Raw genomic sequence first — 24,472 nt, 5'->3', positions numbered from 1 at the left:
ATGTACTTCTGCCTTTTTGTTAGAATTTCTAAGACATAAGACTGTAAGAGTTACCCATATCATTAATATCCTAGCAGCTCTTCGTATGAAGGCTACGTCCTATAGCTTTGCGATAGAGCTGACACTATAGTCTAGTTTTCGTATAAGCTGCTAAACTTTTTATTCTAGAGTTATCTAATATATATTCCAAAAATATTATGACGTCCTCCTTCCTCGCTGCTTCAAGCAACTTTAAATGATCTTCCCTAGATAGACGCAATGCCTAGATTTTTGTTAATACAATGTTAAAAATGAATGTGTGATAGTTATCTACCTGGTCCATTTTTTCTTGATGTAGCCGATGTTGTTTTTGGTCGATATAGCATGCCGTTTCTGAATAATTCCTTTCTCTAATCGCTGACGGCGCCGGCGATAATACTCTAGGCTAGGCGCCTGTTTCTTCTTCTTCTTTGTGGAAGTGTAATGATGTAAGATAGTCATAACTTCGGAAGTAGTTGGTTGTAGAAACCAAGAAGAAAAGGGGGGCAGATCAAGGAAACCGAATTAGATAGGATGGAACAAGGTAATGATAGGAACCCAGAAAGATTCTAGGGAAGCAATTCGGTAATGGCCGTTTTTATTCTGCGCAAAGTAGTCTACGATTGATTTGGGGGGGGAGGACCCTTTAAGTACTAGAGAAAATGGCTCTGGAAGGGCCTGTACTCAAAAAAAAAGACCGTTCTATTTTTGTGTTGAGCGGCTACAAGCGGGTCAGAGATAGAAAGAACACACGTCACCTCTGATCGTCTGCTCTGAGCAACCTGAGCGAAGGCTGAGCAGATCACTGAGCAGCCCTGAGCGCTCTCTGAGCGCTCAGAGAGTGCTCAGAGAGCACATAGTTCAATCGTATCACATGACATGTGAATGACTAAGATCCTGGTAAAAAGGGGCGCCGAAAATGGCTACCTTGGACGCCATTTTCGGCGCTCGATTTACCGTCACCTAGCGTTGTGGTGTAGTATTGTAGTTGGGCTACTTACTATAGCTGGCTAGGGAGGAGGACGTACCTAGATAGGTAATATCCTTACTAGATGCTTATAAGTCTAAAACTATAACGTAAAAATGGTGACGGTAAACCTGCCGCCTCGAGCATCAATCAGATCTGAGATCACGGGGTGAGCGAGCCACTCTCTGAGTGCTCAGAGCTACTCAGCCCTGGCCCTAAGAGAGACCCAAGCTACTTAAGCAACCTGGGCACTCACCCCGTGGCCTACCCTTTTAGTTCTCAACATGCCTCTGGCCCTTTGCTTGCTCTAATGCTAACTGCTCTAATGCCTATTCGTGTTCCTAGGAGCCTAGCCTAGGATGACGTCTTCCTATGCCTTTAGTAACTTTTACAAAGTGAGGAAGATGGGTATTTTTTGAGAGGATTGAGTTGTAGGGTATGTTGGAACTATAATACAACTTGAAGAGAGACTAAAGAAGGAATGAAATTGGATAATAGCAATATATAGAAGGCAAATAATGAAAACTATAAGTTATGCAACTGCGGAGTGGGGCCTACCAGCATATCACACAACCGGAAACATAACTTTGAACGGCACTACTCATGCCAGTATTTCCCTCACCTCATTGACATGGTATGATGGACTATGGGGCGAGACTGTTGAAGGCAATTCCGCCCCTTTCGTCACGGGGAACTAGACCTGGTTCGAGCTACACTTTTCCTATTCCTATTTCGCACGGGCTAGCATATGGCCCTTGATCTAGGTTTAGAAAATTTTCGTTTTGCTACTTCCCGAACAAAGACCGGTGCAAAGTTGGGAGCTGGCATTTGCCAATGGGGACAGGCTGAAAGTCGCTAGTATACGCAAGGACGAAGAGATTAGCAGCCCGGTTATTCGGGGAGATTCTGCGTATGAGGGCTTCGTCACAGCATTTGGAACATTGCTAGGTGAAGAGGGCAGTTTCGGCGTTGTGGAAATGACCACTTGAGACATTGCGTTCTTGTTGCGAAGAGAACGGGACGTTGAAGCTAGATATTTATTTGATTTTTATTCTTCATCCTGCCCTCTTCCGAGAACTAGCAATAAATCATTCCTAGGGCGGCACTTTCGGTGATGTATAAAATATACCTTTGTAAAGCATAGTATCCCTCTGATATTGATTCCTGTAGTTGGCAGTTGAATGGTAGCGATAATATCTTAAAGATTCTAATTTTACTTATGGATATGTTTTTAATCACTATGATTTATCGACTTTTATAAAAAGAAATCTAAAATTAAATAGGTAGCAGGCATGCCTAGCGCGACAAGATCAACATGCCTTCTGATCAGCCATGGGGCCAAAAATACGATTCCTTTGAGTCACATTTTATGGAAACAGAGATCACAACCCTTCTTAGCGTCTTGTTCGTACTAATGTTCTCAACAAAAGTGTCTCTAAGGACATCAAGCTTGTTCTGAATTTGGTCACCGAACATGACGATGTTGTCCTAGGCGATCGATTTGAAAAATCCCCAACAAGCTAGAGTCGGGCTAATAGACGTGGTCGCCTACGCAAGTCATCGCTTCGACAGAATTCGCGTACATTAAATGACCGAGTCCAGAGCTAATGCGGAGGCCGCCCTAAATCTGAACAGCGTCAAAAAAAGCCTTGTTCGATGGGAAGCCAATTTTGACGACCTTGTCGTCGACCAAGACACGCGTCTTATGCGGTACGCCTCATGACAATAGCTATCGGTTTTGCGAGCCGAAGTTACCTAGCCGCCAGCGAGTGCGCGTACGACGCCTCGCGCGCCGAGTGTGAAGAAATGCTGCAGCTCACCGAAAGTCTCGTTTCCGATCGCAACCGGTTCCCCGACGACGGGTTTTGTCCGTTGGCTCTGGACCTCAGTTTGATATTTTATTCTCATCTGATGGCCTGGTAACGCCGATGGCCGCGTCTTCCGTCGCCGCGGCCTCGACTTGTTGCGGAGTTACCAGGCGCAAGTGGCTTCTGGATGCGGACCAGTATCACACTATCTTTAATCGTATTATGGAGATTGACGAAGCACGTCTTCATCTTCAGCCTGGTGAAATTCCTCGGGATGATTTACTTCCTCCGGGGTACGTTCGGATTCAAGATTTTTCTGTGGGGCTCTACCATCACGTCCTAGGGAGGTTATCTACGCAGTCACGTTCTGGAGCAAGCCTCAGGGCCTTGATGGGCCATGGTTCAGCGTCGCTGAACACATGCCGTTAGGCTGCTTTGAACCTGGTGAATCAGCTGTTCCAGTGAGCCAGAGCGCTTGGTACTTTTACCATCCCGCACGACTGATGCCGTCGATACTCAGCCCCAGGCAGGGCACCGCGTCAAAAAGCTCGTCGCGTGCACGATCTATGGCGGCTGCTCTTGGGGAAGTGTCGGTAGCCTAGTGTAGGCCAGTTTCGTGAATTATTACTTCGGGTCACCAACCGGATTTTCCTAGGGTGTCTTGAGGTCCGCGTAATTGGGACGAAACCACCATCTCGAGTCAATATTGTGAGGAGTCGAGTTTCCTTACAGGAGCAGGGTTTCGATGTGGTCAGCACTCGAGTACTTAACCTGCATGTGGCTTATGTAGCCAATAGACCCAGGGCGGTTCCGCCTGGTTGACAAATGGGTGAGCGCCGCTTTAACGTCGCGCGGGGCAAGAAGGGCAGGTAATGACGCACATTGGAGCTGAGATTAAAAAAGATCCCGGGACCCTCGGACCCTGGTGTCTCGGTAATCTCCGCTCTGTAGTCAGGACGGCCTACGCACACTTGGAAACACCTGGTTTGTGAGCCGTTGTGACGGTGGAGCTGTGACGTCGTTTCCATGTTTACATCCACCCTTGTAATTTGCTTCGATTACCTATTTAAATATTGAACGCCCTGATCAATTGCAGAATTTCGCCTCCTGAGACTTTTTTGTACCCATCTCTCCTACACTCCTGCAGGCTCGATCGCTGCTGAGCAACTGCTGGGTGTTCATTTAATTCGGTATCGGAGCCGTCGTCTTGTTCGATAGGCGCAATCGTCAAGGAGCCGTGGAACCTAAACATGAAGTATCGTCTTGGCAGGATGGGAGCACCCTTTATTTTGCGCCAGGCCCTTTTACAGGCGTCTCTTCTCTCAATTTCCTCCGCTTCCCCCGCCCCAACTGCTCTCGCCGACGCCGTTAATGTCGCCCTGCCAAACCCCATCATTACACCCTCCCCGGTCGAGCGTAATCCTTCTCCAGTCGTCGGCCGAGACATTCTAAGCGACATTGACTCTGATGTCGGCAGCATTCTCTCTGGGCTTGGGTCTGACCTACCCTCGTGGGTCGCATCTGGAGTCCCCAACTTCTTCCAAGGTTTTCCGACTGGAGACGCAGTTGTGAGCTCCCTCGGCTTGGAAAGCACGGAATTGGCAGCTTTACCAACAAATGTGTTGAACATCAACCCTTACGCCAACTGGACCAACTCAGGCTGGAACATTCGCTTCCACGGAAACGTTTACAAGCAGCCAAACACTTCGGTCTCAGACTTGAACAAGCTTGCTGATGGCTTTCTCGTCAACACTAGTATCTCGGACCTTCCTGAATCCCAGCAAGAGCAGGCACGTAACCTGACCGCCGAAATTTATGTTGTCCAGCAGCCAAATGTTGCCGTGAACACTATCCATCTCGAGCCTGCACCGGGTCAGGGATCCAGCGGACAGCCAGGCGGCGGTGGGTCATCTAACACAACGGGTGGCACGCAAGACATCTCTCTGCCTTACAACACAACTGTCGAAGGCGATTTCGACACATTTGTGCCGATCGACAGCAATGATCTCACTGCGGGAAATGAAACCTCGGCAATCCAGAGACTCAACACTTATGTTAAGGGCGCAACTATCGGAAATAGCACCGCCTATCTCGTGCCTCCCACTGGACTCACTGTCGTTTCCGATATAGACGATATCCTGCGTGTCACCAAGATATATGAACCGGAGCAAGGACTACTCAACTCTTTCGCCCGCCCATTCACTCCTTGGGAGAATATGCCAGATGTTTATCGCAACTGGTCCACCAGCCTCCCAAATATGCATTTCCACTACCTTGTAAGTCTTTTCCGGCTCCCCTTTCTCGTTCAGAACACTGATAGCCATTTAGACCACCACCCCCGAGCAAATTACTAGAAACTACATGCAATTCATCTACACCAACTACCCGGGTGGCTCTTTCGACACCCGTCCTCTGAACTTCAGCGACATTTCAGCAACCCTGTCAATCCGCAAGTTCCTGTTACAAAAGGTCTTCGAAACCTTCCCTGAGCGCAAGTTTATCCTGATCGCAGACACCAGCAACAGCGATGTCATGCGCGACTACCCAGAAATGGCTACCGAGTTCCCGGGACAAGTCCAGTGCATCTTCCTCCGCAACACCACGGCAACAGATTCGGGCGACAGGTTCCCATACGACACATCCGGGTTCAAAGACCTAAACCAGTCAATGTACATGTTCTTCCTGAACCCCGATGACCTGACCAACTTGGATATTGCGAATGGACAATGCTACAATCAGTCTATTGCTCAGAATCTGACGTTCGGTTACCAGGGTCTGCCCCTTGGCCTGGGAGATAGCCCAACGGCAGTCAACGGGTCAGCAAACCATACCGGAGCTGCTAGCGGACTCGTGACAAAGGAGTCTACTGGTGTGCGGAGCTTAATGGCTTTGATCGCAGCGATGGTCACGGCCACTTTTATGTTCTTGTAAAATCATGCATATACGAGTAATGTTGTTAACGAAGATCTCGAGTGCGATTTTCACACTATTTCTCTCCTTCCTAGTGTATATCACCATGTATAAATCTATGGAGTGAAAGGACTACAGTAATTCTCCACATTAACGAACCCCGGATTCAGGAAATGCCGCGCTTTAGCGTAGCCCCTGAGTTTCCAAAACTGTTTTCGCACTATTACAACGAATATTTTCACTAATTTGCGATTTACGAAGGCTTCCTACCCTACCATCAAGACTTGAACGAAACGGGGCCGACCGCGGAAACACATCTCCATTGAAGAAAGGCAGATCTACGATACAGAACAACGGCGTATAACGCGAATAGCTATATATCTATAGGCACTAGTAGAAATTTATTAGATAACCGTCCGATATCCGACCGAATATATCAATTATCAACAAAAACTCCCGAGTCCGTCAGATCCAAAAAGGAAATCTGAATTTCTCTTTACTTTTCTAAGTAGGCATATTGATTATAGGAAATTTATAACTGATTCGGGCTCTTCTATATCTTCTAATACTATATTAATTAGAATTAGAGTATTTCTAGTGGGTTCACATCGTACTATAGAGCCTTGTAAGGAAATACACTCGGTTACTCATGTATTCAATATAAATAGGAGTAATTTCGATCGCTTTTTAATTAGACACTACGCGACCTCCGACTTTGGCATTGTTGGGTGCATTCGGTACTAGTATATATAGGATTTCTCCCTTCCGACGGTTATGAGCCCGGCACACCATCCAATTGCATCAGAGACTGATCAATCGCTGCCCGAGTCCGACGGAAGACCTCCATCAGGAACCCCTAAAGCTGTTCTGAAGCGCCCGCCAAGTCTCACAAAACAACCAAATTTAACCGCGTGGCTCTATCCCGACCCTCGTGGATAGCAGCCAATCATACCTCGGCGAGAAGCTGAATCCAAGTTTTCCGATAGGTCTCAACTTCCGACAGAGCCAGAGATCCAAGGAGCCGGAACTTCTAAAAACTGATGTCGCGAATTTTACGAATATCATGGAGTTACACAAGCTTCAGGCCCACAATATTGAAAAAAATAAAGACGGCTTCGACGAAATCCGACCTTCTCATCATTAGAATTGTCGATGCTTAACTATATCTACTAGACATCAGAACAGTTGCACTTTGTCGTCAACTTTACAACCGCACAGCCTCGCTCTTATGTAGGTTTAGATTAGCATCATGTACGAGGAGACTACAAAATTATTCACACTCGGCCGCATATGCCAAGTGTTTTGCTCTCTTCATCCAGTTCAGACCATTTCTGCAGCTCATTTGAAACATCTGCTACGCGCTGATCGTAGAATACATTGCACCCAAAAAGAAACTATGTCAATAGTTAAAGATGACAAACGGAACGAGGGCACAATACAAAAAGAACAATGACGGATTAGAGCAAATTTTACTAGGGTGAAGCTCTTCTCTTTTTTGTTTCTACTCGTCATACGACCCTCAAAAGCTGATGATGTCAGGGAAACGGGAAAACCAAACAAATATTCCTCCTTTCATCTCTGGTCGGGGCTTGTCCAAAATTACAGGCTAGCTAGATGTTTTCAGCCGTTTTCGCAGAGCATAGGCGGATAAAAATGTCAGCTAAACTGTAGAGACGCAGTCACAATAGCGGTGTAGATCATACAGGCAATCCCCGTCGTAATTATCAACATATCTCCTCCTTTTGCCCACTGGGTATTCGCGATACCTTTCCAATGTAGATACGCGGGATAAACATAAATCAAAGGAACACATGAAATGGATCCCACTAAGGCAACAAATTTATCCAAATCTCTGGCGCCCAGGGCTGCAATCAAGCCGCAAAGAACGACAATGCCTGTCCTGAAAATATTCTTTTTCCACCTCATGAGGGGGCCTCGCTGACCAGATTTGCGGTCGAATACTCTTCCCTCCATGATCCGCAAAGCAGGAAAAAGCTGCACTGGGGTGCCCACAAGGACAGCTAGCGAGAAGAACAACCGGACAAAATTGACGAACTTATCCGACTGCGGGAAATTGCTGATGATATTGATCTTTGTATGGCTCCCAAATGCCCCATATGAGAAAATCCCGACGGTAGCAAAAAGAAATGTGATAAGGGCCATGACAATGTAGAGGATGCGACCAAAATGGTCTGGTTGCAACATAGAAGATTGTATGGGGAGAATCAGCCCTATGCCCTCGAACATGAATATAGACGACCCGATCGTCAGAGTGAATGTCTTGGTGTCGAAAAGCTTGACCGTGGGCTCTAGGCCACGGCGGGAAATTTCTGAAAGATCATAGTAGTATATGTAGCCAATGGCGATGAAGATGAAAACATCTGCAAGTAAGGCCACTATTCCGAGTCGGGAGATTTTGCGAATGAAGGCAAGTGGCACGAGGATCACTAACTGCAGGGCGATGATTGCGGAAATGGACGGTGTGTTAATATCATAGGCCGCCACTCCCTCCACAAATGAACGCAGGTTCTCCGCAGTAAAAGCAATGGCGGCACACACGAATCCAAGCTGCGTCATAGTTATGGAAATACGAATAAGGGAGCGAAGATGCGGGCTAGAAATGGATTCTCCAATATCGCCGTAGCCACCGCCATACCTTCGCCGACATTGCAGCAGCAAATGAAAACAGATGGTCGTCGTTATCGAGACTGTGACGAGAGCAAGAGATGAAAATAGTATGCCACCGTTGCGGAACGCCTTAGGGAGGAAAATGATGCCTGTTCCTATGAACGCCTTGAGGAGTGTGAAGAAAGTTTTCGTGTCTGACGCGTCCCCTCGAGAGCTTTCACGATTGGCAAGCAGTGGTCTTCTTTCCCCCTCTACTTCATCCACCGGTGTTCCAGAACTTCCAGCATCTTTCTCATCTTCCGACTCGGCCAGCTCTTCACCGGCGAATCTACCGTATAATTCCAAGAACTCGATGAAGCTATTTGGTGCAGATTTGTTGATGAAGCCGCGCTTATTGCGCCACAAGAACTGCCGGCGAAACGCCCCTGGTTCATTGCGTATCGTGATATCGAGATCAGCGTCCGTTTCCAACCTGGGAGGGTGCGAGAATGTTGCTGCTCGCTGATCTAATCCGCCCCGATTCGAGCGAGCTTCAATACGATAGAGGTCGCGATGTATATCACCTCCTTGCAATTTGAGAGAGGACTGCGGGTTCCCACCATGATCTGCAGTTCGCCTACCCCGCACATCACCATCATTTTCAATGATGCCATCACACGCGCCAGTAAATCGGGGATGCAGATGCCTGGAAATAACTTCTGCTTCGCTGTCGAGGCGGCTTCCTAAGCCTCGGGTATCCGCCATCGTGTTCCAACGATCACGAAAAATCGAACTGATGTTTGTCGCTGAACACTCCTTTATCGGTAGTAACTGAGCGTAGATAGCAAGAATCCTTCTTAAGGTGATGTTGGAAGCGGACCATAGCTGGATTGCTCAGGCATGACGTCATGATTACACCAGTCTCGCTATAGACAGCGAATTTTTTGAGAACAAATCTTGATTTAACGCCCTAATAAGTACTGTGGTAACGATAGTAGTAGTAGTAGTAGTAGTAGTAGTAGTAGTAGTGGGATTCATTTGCCTGATGTAGCTTGCCTTAAGTATAGCCGCTATACGGGGATGCAACTAGGCCTACCCGACAGCGAGAATAGTACGTAGTACCTTGGTGTTTTATACACGGAGAGCCTAGTGGGTTCTCTATAATACAGACCACCTATAGGACGAATATAATAGTGTAGTCCAAACAAGTAAAACAAATGAAACCCTCAGGGGCGGGTGAAAGTCACATAAGAAAAGGGAAAATAGTAAAGAGAGTCAGATCTTCGCCCCGTTATTATAGTCGCGTCCTAATATCCTATATCCTAAGTCCTATTAGCCCCTATGATTAGCGACGCACTATCACTATGCCAAACTCTATCAAGATCCGTTGCGCTAGCTACGCTAGCTACTTTCTAAACCGTCCCCTCTCCGGCTCCCTATGTTACCGAGGCCTTGAATCACTAAGTTCGCTAGTCACGTCTATATTACGTGGCTTCCCTAAATCACGAAGTTCTCGAATCACTAAGTCTACCTCGCCTCAATCAACCAATCAACCAATCAAAATTCTATTAACCTGACGGAGCCTAACTAGTCGCGTCGAGGCTATGCAGGCGCTTCTTCCAAATCGAAGCAGAACTTGGGTCCCAACTCCAGATTCGGCGTTTGCAATAAACAGTCATAGAAAGGAAAATTTGGCCTTCTGCGGAGTAGGAGCCCGGTACATAAAAGTGTGTACCCGATCCCATAGGAAATCAATGCCCAAAAGTGCAAAACATAAAGCCCACAATATTCCACTTCTTCTGCTTCCCCTCGCTCCCGCCCCATTCTTGTTAGTCTGTCCCTAAGTGCTTCTGATCCTCAATTAATCGTGGTGGCGTAGTTAATCAGCAAGTGGTGAGTATCCGGCTTTTCTCTGAGGCTTAGTCTTAGTGTCTAGTGGTGAATGCACGGCGTCTTCACAACCTACTCTATTGCCGCGAGGCCGATTCGTTCGAGGTCACCTTCGTCGACTAGTTCTAGTCCAACGTGTTAGAACTATCTAAGGAGACTAGTGTGATATATCATCGTAGTAGCGTAGCGGGCTACGCGCGGGTGAGATACAATTGCCTCGTATTTAGTCGTGCTACTAAGATTCGTACGAGCGATCTTATCGAGCATGTTTCGTTATAGATCGCTATATAGCGGGCACTAGAGCAGAATATGTCTCTGTGTTTGAACCCCTAATCGCAGCTACAACAATCTAATTCCCCCTCCTTAATCTTATATAAGAAGGGGCCTAGTCTAATACGCATCGACCTCATCTAGAAGTACATAGGCTAGGATCCACTAGAGGGTGATCGATATAGGTGTTTGCCGCGATCAGATAGCTCGTACGTAGTTATAAATGTGATAGAGCACGTACTATCCAGATGGTCACCTCAGGTTCCGCACTAAGTCGATTGCGGCCTAGCTATTAGAGAAGCTCACTAGTTCCCTGACTCTGTCCCCTTCTAATCGATTCATATGCGGATCTAGGGCCATTTCGATACCTAAGAGCTCCGCCGCGTATACATTGGACTAGGAGTCCGTTCCGAGATGTCGTTGCATCGTTGTCACGTTTATTGGATCTACTGCGAATGCACCTGCGAGTCCTATATTTCCACTACCATTATGATGAGGTGGGTGCCTGAGGTGTCAGCGCCCACTGCTGCCTGTAGATAGACCTTTCAACGGCAAGGTACAATGATGGACTAAATAATTGCGGAATTTTGCAGCCCAAAAGTGCAGTAACAACATAAAATTGGCCTTATTGTTCACTATTCTAACACCTCGTAGTGACCAAAGCGTGCAACTTATTGAATATGACTATCATGGGGAACAATAAGCAAGTTTCAGGTAGAGCTTATCGATCCAATCTCCCTTACAGTCCAACAAAGAAATTGCACACGAGGGTTACGTCTTAGTTCGTTGGCACACCGGGAGTTCAATGGAGGCTGGTTAATGGAGGCTGGTTAATGGAGGCTGGTTAATGGAGGCTGGTTAATGGAGGCTGGTTAATGGAGGCTGAGCAAACAGAGAATCAATTGAAGGTGATTCCGACACGAAGTTCCAAGTTGCTTGATTGGTCATAAAAAGGGTTTGTGCTGTATTGGGACAATGGCTCAAGTTGTGACAGGCAGATAAATTGCTATTCTGGATATACTAGGGACATTTCCCTAACATCCCTGTGGAAATTTTTACATAGAAACCTCAACGATAGGGCCCGAATAGATGCGACGGGCACGCAGGATGTAATATACAATGGCAAGGAACATGCTGCCTCCAATTGCCAGGACGCTCCAGTTCATCTCCTCGACGCCAGGGTTCATTTGAGATGGCCAGAAGCTGAAAAAGATGACGATGGTGATGTAAATGATCGCATAACCGTTGATCAACGTACCAACAATACCAGGACAATGGAATGGGCCCCAGACAAGCTTAGCACCGGGCACGTTGACAATGTCATCGTCGTTGTCATTATAGCGGGAGATATTGCCACGGACTCGGCGACTAAAGAGCAAGATTGCAACCATCAGATAAGACAAGTAGATGCCCGACACTGCCATAGATACAACATCCTCCATAGCAGTGTCGGAACCAATGTTAATCAGGGCCAGCAGTGTAGCGACTGTCACTGTGACAATGATGGAATAGATAGGCAATTGCTTGCCGGTAGAAACCTTACGGAGCGGAATGTTAGATCACGAAAGCTTCTGATCGAGGGTTGCTTACCTGACTCCACAATCGCCACCCAGGAACTCCCCTATCTCGGGAGAAAGACCAGAGCTGGCGAGATGCTGCGGCTAGTAGACCCATGAGCGAACAGATGTAGATAATAATCACAATGGCAATCATAATCAAGGAACCAGATACTGAGTTGGTTGCTTCCACGAAGATCCCCATAAAGTTATAACCAGTGATCTCCCCAAGCGTACCACCAAGGTCGGCGCCAGTGCAGAACATCATGGCAATAATCATACCAAAGCCGAGGCAGCCGTTGATTCCAACGCTGAGCATAAGGGCGTTAGGAATAACGCGCGATGCGTTTGCAACCTCTTCAGACATCTATTTTTCGTAATTTGTTAGTCGCATGTATAAAAAAGGGCAAGTAGAACTCAAGAGACTTACATGCACGGCAGCATCACCACCAGCAAAGGCAAAGGCACAGCTGGTCATGCCAACAAACCAGGATAGTCCCTGTGTGGAAAATCCTCCTTCATTCTGGAAAGATAGGAAAACTTGTTCCTTTGTATTATGATCCGCCATATAAACAAGGGGGATCAGGATACCGAAGAAGCCAAGAATATGCACGACCAGTATGATTACTTCAATACGGGGCAATAGCTTCCCCCCTATTAGGTTCACGAGCAATGCGAGACTCAGTGATGCCCAGATAATCAGCGTGCCTTCCCAAGGCAGAGCATTGTAGAGATTGTTTCCGACGATCGCAGCACCCTGGATCATCTTTCCTGTCAAAAAGGCACAAGCAGCGAAGGCGCTTTGCCAGCCGAGAACAGCAAACCAACCTATTTTGCTCAGAGTAAGCAAAGATAGATCACCCAAGATTCAGTATGAATCAAGACTTTACCAGTGACAAAACTAAGGAACTTCTGGAGTCTGGCTGGCCCAAGCATTGCAGCCCAGTGATACTGGCCTCCTGCTGTAGGGGCCCTATTAAACAGTTAGCTCTAGATTTGAGATTGGATTGACCACTAGGAAGCAGCATACATAGAGGCTAACTCCGCCAAGACCATGAAGTTCGCAAATGTACCTACCCATCCGAAGATGTAGGCATAGATCGCACCGCCAGAGCCACCACTGATAGACGTTAGCTAAACTCTAAGACATAAAGATTATGAGGATTGCACAAACTTTGCAAGGGGGGCCGTGAAGGTTCTGGACAAGCAGTTAGCAATAGGATGTTCGAGAATTTATAATTGAACTGGCTCACCCAAGCAAGCCTTCCCATGTACCCAGAATGGTACAGCTGAACCCGAGGATGGAGAGAATGCCGAAGTTTCGCTGATAAGTTACCACTATTAGATCTCTAGACTTATTGGGTTTGTATTCTGAATGATTGTAAATACATACCTTGAGAACTGGCTTCTTTCCCATCCGCTGAAGTTGCGCATCATCACGCTCCCGGACGGACGAGCCGACTTGGGCCTCGCCTCTACTGGTGACGGACGTGTGGCTCTTCAGTTCATAGGCCACCATGGCTTCTCTTTGTTAACGAGTGGAAAAGAGACAGGTGGAAAAATAAAGCCAAGGAAGGGATGAGGGATTCAGCTGGTTAAGAAAAGAAAAGAGGGAAAAACAAAGCATGATCGAAATGCGGGCGGAAAGGGATCCGGGATCCGCATCGATTGGTGCCATGTTACATCGACTAGAATTTCAAACATGCGAGCAACTTGCACTAATTCTGCTAATCCTGGTCGGTTGTATGTCCTCTGCTGGCAGCCCGGCACCCCAAGGAGGCTGAGGCCCACAACGCGTTATGCGGCACCGCCGATCCCACGCGGTAAGGTTTCCATACGAAGCGCCCCTTGGCCAATCGAAAGGCGCCACCAAGATCTGATGTGGGCCGTATATCGCGAATGGCTACCATCCAATTTGAATGTGTTGGTGGAGGGGTGAACCTAAAAAAGTCCTCGATCTGGCCCTTTCTTGTTACAATAGTTATTGAGACTGTAAATGGCAAGTTGCAAAGAGCAAAGACGGACTGTGGAAAACAATTTGGGAAAACAAGAGGATTATACACATGGGGCAGTCAAGAAGGCTAAGAATTCTATCTCCATGGGCAGGTAATCAGGAAGATACGGATTGGAATCCTGGACAATACTACGGTGAGATGAGCGAGCGCCTCTCCGGAACCTTAAGAGAGTAGACTTGGGAGGTGATTCACATTCCTAGTCTTCCATTTTTTGGGGAAATGGAAGTAGCTCAATTAGCCCCTGCAGCTCGCACCGCCAGGCCGCACAGCGATATAATAAAAAAAAATAACGCAGGCGTCCTCGTGTCAGCATGCTTCTTCTCTCCTAATACTTTCGTTTCTTTTTGACACACCCACGCACTCCTTCCCATATCCAGCCTCGATGGGGTCACGATTCAAAGGAGACACCAAAGACCCCGCGGTCAACGTCACAACATGGTTTCTTTTGGTTACGATCGTTTTCAGTGTCTCTGCCCGACTAGGGACTAAATTCCGACTGTTCAAAAAACTCACTCTGGACGATCTTTTGATTATCGCGTCCTTGGTCTTCGGTATCGGTCAGAGTATCGTTATATCGCTGGCAGTTGGATCCGGCTATGGAAAGCATTATAAAGAGGTCTCCAGTGCTGAAGTGGACCAGGTGATGAAAGTATGCATTCTGCGCTCAGGTTTCCCTCGATCAATTCATTCCAGTCACTTCGATCCAAGACTGACAAGGACACACTGGTAGAACCTCTTTGCCGGCTCTCTTCTATACATCCTCAGCCTGATGTTCTCCAAACTATCCCTAGCCGTATTCATCCGGAGTCTTACGCCATCCTCGAAAGACAAGTGGCTCGCCCGAGCGGTTGAAGGAATTATCTATGCCTGGGCGGTTGTTGCAATTTTCGGGACTGCATTCCAATGCTCTGTTCCACGCACGTGGGATTTTTGGGATGGCCAGTGCTTTAATGTGGTCAGTAATGTCCTTCTCAATCCCTACTACCTTCTGGACCACGAAAATAGAGCATGCTAATGAGGCTAAATGGGAATTTGCAGTTGGCATGGCGTTACTTCATTGCTATCTCTAACATTGTTACAGACCTCTTAATCTTCGCCCAGGCGATGATCCTGATCGCTAGCATCCAAACGACCCTAGAACGACGTCTGATATTTGTGGGTATCTTCCTACCCCGGCTTTGGTAAGTGATTCAGATCTCCTTCATGCACACCTTTTTTCAGCTGAAACTCATGGTTCCACCGTCTATAGTGTGGTTGTCGCAACGGTAGTCCAGTTTGCATTTATCAAGAAAGGCACTGAAACAACAGATCCGACCTATACCATGTGCGACATCACAATTTTCGAAGTGATTATCCAGTGTTTGAGCATCGTTACAGCTTGCTGGGGTCAACTAAAACCCTTCCTGTCATGGATGCGATCGAACGGACTCAAACTCGATGGTGTGGAGGACCCCACTTCCTGGAACTACAAGACGAGCACGCGATCGCAGACGCGGTCTAAATCGCGGGACCGCAAGAGCGGGTTCGAGAGCCACGAAATCTTCCCTCTGCCAATGCGGCGAGACCAAATCCTCATAACGCAAGACTGGGAAGTTGACAGCCAGTCGAGCCGGGCGCACATCATCGTGGAGTCCGAGACCAGCCCCTGGACGGGCAACCGTCAACAATCGCCCGACCGTCTAAGTTAATGACTGTACATGTATACGTACACTAGGCACGATCTCGGCGTGCTAGAGTAAACCAGCTTCGAAATTTCATTTGCCACACCCTACTTCTCATCTTGCTTCAAATTGACTTTGCCAAATGGCTTAACCGAACCGCGCCTACCACGGTGCGATGGCACCTAACATCGATAGTGTTTGGCGGCGGAACCTTCCGGTCTCTGACCAACTTAGGCACGCCCCGCATGGCCCTGGCTCCATTTGCGTTCGAGAGATCGGCCTCGTTGCACGCCTAACCGCTGGCTGACCCATCGGACGGCAAAGTATACATAAGTACATGCAACCAATTCACCCAATGACCAATTTCCCTCGTAAACGGATGATAGGTGGATACATGAACCATTGAAACACTTCGATCGGTTCGCACTCTGTCGATGTTCCTCCAAATCTTGTAGGCGCCCCTTCCCACCCCCTACGCACCTTCCGCTGCCTCCAGATACCCTCCAAATCGCCCAAGTCTTGTTTTATTCCACCCCGAACGAGGAACCCCGGTCCCTCCCCCCGGTCCTCACTGCGTTGGGCACGCAGGTTGCATTACTCGTTCATGACACTAGTACCAGTGGGTCGAAAAACCGTCCCCAATCAGCTCAAGATGTCGGCTCCCGTAAATCCGCGTAAATCGTGTTCTACAGTATGTATACTGATGTGAAAAGATCGTCACGTATTGATCATGCTCGAGTGCCCAACTCCCCAGGTCTTTCTTTAGAAACCCCTTCCTTTTCATTCGGAGTTATACTCCCATTGATCCATCTTTCGAAGCTGCAATCTTCCGTTGCACTGGTTCCGCCCCGAAACCTCCAGGTACGAAATTATACTATACAGTATAATTTATAAAAAGACCTTGTCATAGTACTTAAATGGGCATGGACCTCAGAAGAGATACGCCCGACAATCCTAACATTAGTAGGAGATGCTTGGCAGTGGTCTGCTCTGTGAAGCGTATAAGTTCCAATGCTGTACAACCGAACTATGAATCATTGATAGGCTTGGAATTCGAACCCATATGTCAGAACCATTGTGTGTAAAGCAAGACGACCATTCTTCGGTCCCATATGAAGGATCTCTGCACACAATGCAGGTATAGAAGTATGTAATTGAAAGAAAAGTCACTGGGTAAGTATTGATACAGTTCAGAATTCCTCGTCTCCTGAACAAGTCCAGTAATGCCAGTGCTTACCACATTGTCCCGTCCTCAAACGGCCCCCACTTTTTGTTCGCCTAACTATATTAAACGAACATACCCACGCTTACAGATCCCAGTCAATAACCCCTTTGCTCAAGTCTCAAGTGAAGACGCGATCGGCCCGATTCCACAATGGGTTCAACTACCAATTCCCTCGTTCTAGAGCCGGCTACTGCGGAAGATGTCCCCGCCATCACGGAATTATGGTTTGCTGCCTTCACACAGCCGGTGATCGGGCACTTATTCCCAAACACCCCGGGTATGCACCAATGGCACCGGGACTGGCACCTGGGTGACATTCAGACAAAGCCTTTCCAAAAATACCTACGAGTAACTGATGCCGCGTCGAGGGATGAGCAAGGCCGACCGCGGCTAGTTGCCTTTGGTAAATGGGACCTGGCCATGCCTGACGAGCGAGGCCGCCGGTTCCCGCATTGGCATGCGGATTCACCTTACCAAGAATGCGAGGACTTTGTCGATGAGCTAGAGAAGGCAAGGAAGCGTGTGATGGGTGATAAGAAGCATTACTGTATGAATGAGCTCCTTTGAATTGAAATAGTGGGAAAATGTTACTGAATTGACAAATGTGGAAAACAGATCTGGATACCCTCGGCACTCATCCAGATTACCAAGGACGCGGAGCCGGTTCTATGATTGTAAAATGGGGCTGCGATCTGGCTGATAAAGCCGGCGTTTCAGCCTACGTGGACGCCAGCAAGGAGGGCGCAGGGTTATATAAGAAACATGGCTTCGTGGACTACAATCCGCCTGGCTCTGACGTGGCTGCGATGGCTCGCTTTCAAAAGACGGAATGAAGGACACCCAACACCATTGAAGAAATGTCAATAGAGGTATAATGCCTTACACGCTATCTTTCTCTAATCATTAAACTATTGCCTCGGGTCCAATTGCCTCACAAATACTCCAAAAATTTCGTGATGGTCGTTTAAAGAGAACTCCTCAGTCAATTCCTCGGTCCACAATCAGCCTTTGCAAATATAACGATCTGACTCTACGTGAGCCCACGAGCTTTCTAATAATCCGTTGAATACTTACCTCTTTGCTCTCTGCATTGTTGAAGTTTTGCCGGGACTTTGAGAAACCACATAAAGGCGAACATCCACATTCTATCCCCAAACGAGCATAGCCAAACAGCGGACGGCTGTATCAATACTGCCTCGGGCATTGCTAATTCCACCACACCAGCGAACGCCGGGGCAGGAGACCAGCGACGACCATGTAAGAACTGTGAAGACCGGAAATAAACTTTGCTACCAAGTCATTAAATGCCACCGAGCAAGTCAGTCAGACGACGGCGGTCGTCAGTAGAACGGAATATAGGGGAACCGCAGTACCGCCGCGAACCCATGACTTTATAGTAAGCGCCGACGTTCGCGGACATAGTTATATACCCATTTGGTGCCTGCCTAATCCATAATGCCTTTAAAAGAGGCAGGTCTCCCTCCGACTTCTCTGCAGGGTCGCTTCAAGGACACAAAGCCTCTCACTATGTATGAGCGCTGACAGCTTCGGTGTGTACTTCGAGGGTCGCTCAAATGTAGAACCGTCTGCTAAAATGCCGACCACGCCCGCAAAGTACACCATCACTTTTGAAGCTGCTTTGCCGTCCTGGTAGGACTCCATGCAGATGAACTCGTTCCGACTTACATAGAAAAAGTCCAATGCTAGATAATCTTCGACTGACGTCATCGTCCGAAAGTTGGAACTAGACATGTTGTTCCTTGGGTATGATCTTTGTGTGCAGCATTGCAATACTCCTGCAAATAATTGCCAATGGTGATGCGTCGAAGTCGGCCACGAAAGACTGCTGGGAAACCGCGTGGCGAGATCTACGAATGAGTCACGCACCCTGCAGCCACATACGATTCGGGCCAATGTCGGCTGCACCGGTGGGAGATCTCCTATAACATGGAAGCGCGTCGCGTTTGCTGCAAGCCTTCAGCGCTTTGTTGCAGGCTGCATTTAATGGGTCGCTAGCGCTGCATTTCAGATTCTGGATGCGCGACGCGGTTCCTCAGGCCACCTCCCCTCAGCAGGACCACAAACGACCGTTAGGAATGCGTTTCCACAGCGTGAAGTGCGCCGCACTTCAAGATTGCGTTGCATTTCCAGCACGCCACATGTGTGTAGCTCGGTCCTTCGCGAAGTGCGACGCGCTTCAGATGTGCAACCTAGACGTAGGTGGCTCATTTCAAAAAGGCATAATAGAGTAGGTTCGAGATGTGACTAAGCTTCAACTGCTCTAGCATGAGCAGTCTGACCTCGGGCGGGATTATCGAGAAGACGTCGTTGCTGTGGTTCGCGTTACCAAGCTCTTGATCTGTTGGGATGAGTGAGCTTAGACTGGTGTCCGGGCAAGACTCGATAAGCGGACGCGGTAAGGGAACGTTTGCCAGGTTTGCAACTAGATACTCGGTGCCCACTTCATAAGCGTACTATTAGTAGTCTTGAAAGTGCAATGATTGATAGAGAGGGATGAGAGGAGACGGTCACAGGAGAGAAGGGAATGCTGCTGTAGCGAGAAATAGATGAGCGTTGATGAGTTGATGCATTCACTAGTCCTTGACCTCCGTACAGTATCAACCCTTTTTTAACGTACACCTCGGAATCGCGCGTGCCGAATGATCCTCCTCCCCTGATCATCACCACAGCTCTCTCTCTCAGTATACCCAACATGTTCCTCATCTTCTTGTCGGTGTACACAAGATTGTTCAAACAGACTCGATGTGGTCGCTCTCGTTCTTGGTCTTGATGAAGTCCCGAGACGGAGACGATGGCCGATGAGCCTGGATGTATGCCGCTTCGCCCGCCGCGATATTCTCGGGGAGGGGTGGAATACCGTTCGGTGGAAAGAGCTTCTTGGCTCGCCAGGCCGCATGCTGCATCTTGCCCGAGAACAAAGCCTTGCAACTCTCGATGGGCACTGCCTTGGTCTCGGGAACCCAAACGAAGGTGAATACGCTTTACCAACGTCAGCTCCCACCCCCGATGCAGCCACTTTTGATGAAACGGCCAAAACTTACGCGGTCAAGAAACAGAGCGCTGAAAAGAAAAAGAATGTTCCGTTTGCGTCGACGATAGAGTCGATCATGTACGGGAAGACCAATGTGAGGATGAACTAATCACGCATGGTCAGCCCGAGACAAGTACTGTTGCAAGCAAGGGGGATGACATACACTAAAGAGCCACTGCAGAGAGGCGGCAAAGGCACCGGTGATGGGCCTGAGTCGGGCTGGGAAGATCTCTGCGGCGACGATCCATCTGATCGATGTCAGCTTAATCGCTTCGCCACGACAAGAAGTTGACAGGCATACGGTAGACCGTTCCCTCCAAAACTCCAGACTATGTCGTTGTCAGCTGAATGCAACCGGTGGAAACCAGGGAGGAGGATGCGGGGACATACAGATTCCGTAAAGCATCACCATCGTGGTTGCGCCGGTACCGGCGCCATGGACAGAGGCAGAAGGAGTGCCTAGGGTTGTATCGGCCACCGTTGTAAAGATTGCAATGTACAAGAGTGTCAGGGAGCATGCCGAGGCGGAGATCAGCCAGGGGATTCGACGTCCACTGCGATCCACCTGAGCGTTGCGTCAGTCGGGTGGGGAAGGGGCAAAGCTGGCGTTCCGGTCGACTCACGATAAAGGCATAAAAGGCAATAGCTGCGACCGACCGGCAGACTCCATAGATGCCAGTGTATAGCGCCACGTCGCTGATGAGGAGCGACTCAAAAAGGATCGGAGAATAGTAGCTGGCATATCAGCAACGCGTCCTCTGGACCCCTCAACCATGGGAGCATATCTCACTTGATGCAGATGGAGCCGGACCAGTTCTGGAACATAAACATTCCAACAATTACGGCGCTGAGCGGTGGTCAGCACGCGCCAAAGTTTTTCTGAGCGGGGAACGTACAGCCGGTATCGCATACTCGAAGACTTCATTTCGGCCGTGGAACCACGCAGTAGAGCCACCCAGCCTGTCCGGCCGCCGGATAGCCGTTCTTCCTCCTCCAGCCTGGCCTCGATTCTGCCAACTTCTTCCAGCATATATTGATTGTCGGCGGGGAGTTGGCGAAGATAGCAGAGGTTCTTGATCGCTTGTTCCCTTTTACCCTTTCGCCAGAGCAAAGTAGGCGACTCTCGAAGGATAAGCGTTCCCAAGGCCAAAGCACCTCCGGGGATGAGTTGAAAAGCCACGGGAATGCGGAATGTGATCACCGCGTCGACCCCCATGTGTTGTTGGATCCCGTAGTTGATCCAGAACCCGACCATGGAGCTGGAAGCAATGTGAGCCGCGTGTCACCACCTTTACAAGCTGTGAAGTGCACTGACCCGACCTGGTACGCTACCTATAGAATAAAGGGGGAGGTAAGCACAGCACATCTTGACAGTAGAGACGTATACATACGTCGAAATACCTGGATCGTCAGCGCATGGCTCTATTTGTCGCGTTAGGCGCCAAGAAGCAAGGACTCACCCAGTTAACTGTCCACGGATGGCAGTGGGAGCTACCTCGGCAATGTAGGACGGGATAATACCCGTCAAGGCACCCACGCCAAAGCCAGTCAAGACTCGACCCGCATACATCATTGGCAAGCTCGAGGTCGCAGCTGTCATAAGAATAGCACCGACCAGAAAGACAGTGCAGGTGACCTGCATTGCCCGGATCCGGCCAAGCGTCTCGCTGGACGGCCAGGCAAAGAGCGATCCGAAGAAACCTGCAGCGAGGTAGGCCGAGGTAAGGTTTGACGTGTTGGATGTCCTGGCAGAGGCGGACATGTCCGTGAAGCCGAAATGCTGAAGCGTGTCAGCCGGGAGGGTAGAGGAGCTTCACCTGCATGCTGTCGATTTACCTCCTGGAAGCTGGCCCGGGCAAGCGTCGTTCCCCAGAATGAGCCATCGTAACCCTGATGACAAGAGCTTAGCCTGTTGACCCATGATACAAAGATCGCCGTGAACCCACAAACGTGAGAGCTCCAAACGACGCCACGATTGCAAATGTGTAGATTCGCCAATTATAGACCTCGGCTGCACATCACACAGTCAGCACTGATATGACATCTCTCAAGCAGATTGGTAAGACTGACGAGGTGTTGGGCGGTCTTCGACTATGCCAAATCCCATCTTGATTGATGCTCGAATCGATAGTGTTTAAAGGCCCGTTCTGAAAGTTCGGGAAATAGTTATTTATGATGGTCAGGGTGGTCTGGGCCTAGTTGCCAAGGCGTCTTCGGCTTCGATTCGGACCGACCGATTGTCGGCCCGGTCAGATAACATCAGCGCAAAGTCGTGGTGCTTCTGGCCGTAAAGGTCACAATAACGCGCAGATTTATGTTTAGAGGTATTCTAGCAATATCTACGGTGCCAAACGGGTGTTGACCAGGGAATATAACCTCCTGCCATTCTTGTCCCGGGCCTCGTCCCAGGTTATTACGAGCCCGGTGACGCTTCTCCAAACTCCTGCCTTGGCTTTGACTTGTACAAAGCTGATCCGGATAGTAAGCCTTCTAGACTCCCACGCCGCTACGCCTGGACTGCGGCCTAGCAGACCTACGAGGCAAGGTCGACGCGTTTGTTCACCGTGGCTATGAGCTGAGCGGGGGAATCACGAGTGAAGAGAATAGCCGCACAGTCAAGTGATCCTCGGCCTGGCCTAATGTGATCGCCGCAACAGCAACAGGAACGATGACGATCATGTATACATATGTTCAATTTCTGGCAGTATGCTCTATCAGTCCCTGCTAATCTACTGGCTCTTTTCGAACCCTTCTGCTAAGACTTTCAGAATGTTGCTCAGCATGCTAATATCCTCCCGAGCTGAGAATGAAGTCAGCCTGCTGCTCTAGCTGTGTCTGCTCTACTACTCACAGTCCAGCACGGTAGTCTTGATTTCTGCGTCGCCGCTCAGGCAGCGATGCAGCTCTTTGAACATTAACGTGTAGTAGTCTTCGTATGTCGGCCGGATCGTCTCTTCAGAAAAGTCCCCGTTGGGGTGCCTGGAGAGCGTAGTCGCGGTGATTGGCAAACCTTTGATATACGGCCTAGACCTTAGCAATCCAGTTGACTGGGTTAATGGGATGGGAGACTCACGAGTCAAAGGCGAGCTTGAGTCGCTGGTACTGAGCCAGGACCTCGACGGTCGCGTCCACAGACAAGACCGCATCCTCGCCAGACTAGGGCGGTCAGGATATTGAACGCGTTGCACACGATTTTGATACTATGCGTTAGACTCACCTCATACGCAAGAACAAAGCCGTCGCTACGAGTAATGATTAGTACTGGGCCCGGCTCCATGGCCTGGCTTGGGGATTAACTAACTACTGCAGCATAATGGACAAAAAGTTCCCTCGAGCACTTGGCACGGCTGCAATGACATGGCGAGGAAGACCAAACAGCTCTCGCATGAGGCTTAGGTCATGCGGGGAGATGTGGAACTTGCAAGCCCGAATGTACTGCGCGACTGGCGAATTGTAGTCGAGGCCCGTGTACTCCTCGAATTGGCTCGTGGCGACTTGACGCCTCTTCGCCGAAGCCTCCTCAGGGATATCTGGACTCGGTGAGCGGACCGAGCATACAAGTTGGGGCATTCGGAGAGACTTGCCTGAGAAACGTTGTGAGTAGGTGCCGCTTTGTGAGATAATCCCGTCCTTGACCTACAGAAGCTCATTAGTGTCGAAACCATTGGCATCGAGTGAACATTACTCACCCTCGATGTAAAGTTGCGGAACCGGACTGGAGCAATCAGCAATGTTTCTAGCCCTAAAATAGTGCCCTACCATAGTTGATCTGGGCTGGATCCAGTTTGCCCACGGCCTCCTTAAACCTCAAGAACGCGGTCGCATATCGTCTCATGTAGCCGACAAAGACCAACCTGCCGGAAGCGAGGCGTGCGGCCTCGATATCGTCCGCTTCTCGCAAGGTCTGAGCCATCGGCTTTTCGATAAAGAGATGCTTGCCGGCTTTCAGACACTGTACTGCGTGTACGCTCTGGCTTTATATGAGCTAGTATTTGGGAGACGTCCAGCCGGTAATCTCCTTACGTGGAACTCGCTGAATGTTGAGCTCAGTATCAGCAATCGCGCATACTCGACATCATTCGGGAAGGGCAACTCACTCGGAATGACAGATCAATACCATATCCACGTCGGAGCACGCTGCCAGCATTTCCGGCCTGTTGAAGACGTGAGCACCCGGGGCATGCCTCAAATTTGACCCGACCTACACGTCTGTGAAGGTGCGGGAGATGTTGAACTTTCGCGCACAGTGCTCCACGGCTTGCTTCGAAACATCCACTATTGCCGTGACCTCGTACATGTGCGAAAGGAAGCCGAGGGTAGGCAGCTAGAGGCCGGATTCAGCTGGACAGTTGCGACTGCACACAAGACATGGGGAGCCTCACATGTGTGCACATTGCGATCTCTCCCGCACCGATGACCTGCGCTAAGTGAGCTGGCCAGTCGACCGTGTCTGCCGCGATGACCTACAGCGACATTGATAACGCGACTCGTGG

General features: G+C 49.0%; 9 protein-coding genes across 9 annotated transcripts; 4 read left to right on the top strand and 5 right to left on the bottom strand.

Annotated features, from left to right (window-relative positions):
* Positions 1 to 2,573: 2,573 nt before the first annotated feature.
* On the top strand, positions 2,574 to 3,395 carry N7474_006263 (uncharacterized protein; the record flags this gene model as incomplete). Its single annotated transcript, XM_057197673.1, has 3 exons — positions 2,574 to 2,695; positions 2,790 to 3,086; positions 3,137 to 3,395. The coding sequence occupies 3 exons, from the start codon at positions 2,574 to 2,576 to the stop codon at positions 3,393 to 3,395; spliced, it is 678 nt and encodes a 225-aa protein (XP_057051113.1).
* Positions 3,396 to 4,043: 648 nt separating this feature from the next.
* On the top strand, positions 4,044 to 5,724 carry N7474_006262 (phosphatidate phosphatase App1 family protein; the record flags this gene model as incomplete). The annotated part of the gene is made up of 2 exons (XM_057197672.1): positions 4,044 to 5,069; positions 5,122 to 5,724. 2 exons carry the CDS (start codon positions 4,044 to 4,046, stop codon positions 5,722 to 5,724), a joined length of 1,629 nt encoding a protein of 542 aa, XP_057051112.1.
* Positions 5,725 to 7,359: 1,635 nt separating this feature from the next.
* On the bottom strand, positions 7,360 to 9,075 carry N7474_006261 (putative amino acid transporter; the record flags this gene model as incomplete). Its single annotated transcript, XM_057197671.1, has 1 exon — positions 7,360 to 9,075. One exon carries the CDS (start codon positions 9,073 to 9,075, stop codon positions 7,360 to 7,362), a length of 1,716 nt encoding a protein of 571 aa, XP_057051111.1.
* Positions 9,076 to 11,525: 2,450 nt separating this feature from the next.
* Positions 11,526 to 13,545, bottom strand: N7474_006260 (uncharacterized protein; the record flags this gene model as incomplete). Its single annotated transcript, XM_057197670.1, has 8 exons — positions 11,526 to 12,008; positions 12,061 to 12,393; positions 12,457 to 12,854; positions 12,917 to 12,999; positions 13,057 to 13,146; positions 13,201 to 13,224; positions 13,280 to 13,350; positions 13,420 to 13,545. 8 exons carry the CDS (start codon positions 13,543 to 13,545, stop codon positions 11,526 to 11,528), a joined length of 1,608 nt encoding a protein of 535 aa, XP_057051110.1.
* An 878-nt stretch (positions 13,546 to 14,423) lies between these two features.
* N7474_006259 (uncharacterized protein) lies at positions 14,424 to 15,729 on the top strand (the record flags this gene model as incomplete). The annotated part of the gene is made up of 4 exons (XM_057197669.1): positions 14,424 to 14,690; positions 14,772 to 14,996; positions 15,047 to 15,222; positions 15,291 to 15,729. 4 exons carry the CDS (start codon positions 14,424 to 14,426, stop codon positions 15,727 to 15,729), a joined length of 1,107 nt encoding a protein of 368 aa, XP_057051109.1.
* A 1,348-nt stretch (positions 15,730 to 17,077) lies between these two features.
* N7474_006258 (uncharacterized protein) lies at positions 17,078 to 17,760 on the top strand (the record flags this gene model as incomplete). Its single annotated transcript, XM_057197668.1, has 2 exons — positions 17,078 to 17,474; positions 17,543 to 17,760. The coding sequence occupies 2 exons, from the start codon at positions 17,078 to 17,080 to the stop codon at positions 17,758 to 17,760; spliced, it is 615 nt and encodes a 204-aa protein (XP_057051108.1).
* A 1,917-nt stretch (positions 17,761 to 19,677) lies between these two features.
* On the bottom strand, positions 19,678 to 22,086 carry N7474_006257 (sugar porter family MFS transporter; the record flags this gene model as incomplete). Its single annotated transcript, XM_057197667.1, has 14 exons — positions 19,678 to 19,927; positions 19,990 to 20,084; positions 20,143 to 20,227; positions 20,281 to 20,308; positions 20,370 to 20,544; positions 20,603 to 20,714; positions 20,770 to 20,826; positions 20,876 to 21,238; positions 21,295 to 21,311; positions 21,371 to 21,380; positions 21,440 to 21,759; positions 21,816 to 21,869; positions 21,926 to 21,990; positions 22,050 to 22,086. The coding sequence occupies 14 exons, from the start codon at positions 22,084 to 22,086 to the stop codon at positions 19,678 to 19,680; spliced, it is 1,668 nt and encodes a 555-aa protein (XP_057051107.1).
* Positions 22,087 to 22,822: 736 nt separating this feature from the next.
* Positions 22,823 to 23,549, bottom strand: N7474_006256 (NAD(P)-binding protein; the record flags this gene model as incomplete). The annotated part of the gene is made up of 4 exons (XM_057197666.1): positions 22,823 to 23,003; positions 23,053 to 23,135; positions 23,197 to 23,221; positions 23,281 to 23,549. The coding sequence occupies 4 exons, from the start codon at positions 23,547 to 23,549 to the stop codon at positions 22,823 to 22,825; spliced, it is 558 nt and encodes a 185-aa protein (XP_057051106.1).
* A 172-nt stretch (positions 23,550 to 23,721) lies between these two features.
* Positions 23,722 to 24,276, bottom strand: N7474_006255 (Gfo/Idh/MocA family protein; the record flags this gene model as incomplete). Its single annotated transcript, XM_057197665.1, has 4 exons — positions 23,722 to 23,949; positions 24,003 to 24,012; positions 24,077 to 24,133; positions 24,185 to 24,276. 4 exons carry the CDS (start codon positions 24,274 to 24,276, stop codon positions 23,722 to 23,724), a joined length of 387 nt encoding a protein of 128 aa, XP_057051105.1.
* Positions 24,277 to 24,472: the final 196 nt, after the last annotated feature.

This window comes from Penicillium riverlandense (assembly GCF_028828495.1).
Source record: "Penicillium riverlandense strain IBT 135883 chromosome Unknown utg000006l_segment0_segment0, whole genome shotgun sequence".
Lineage (NCBI taxonomy): Eukaryota > Fungi > Ascomycota > Eurotiomycetes > Eurotiales > Aspergillaceae > Penicillium > Penicillium riverlandense.
This window is presented reverse-complemented; position numbering and strand designations above follow the sequence as displayed.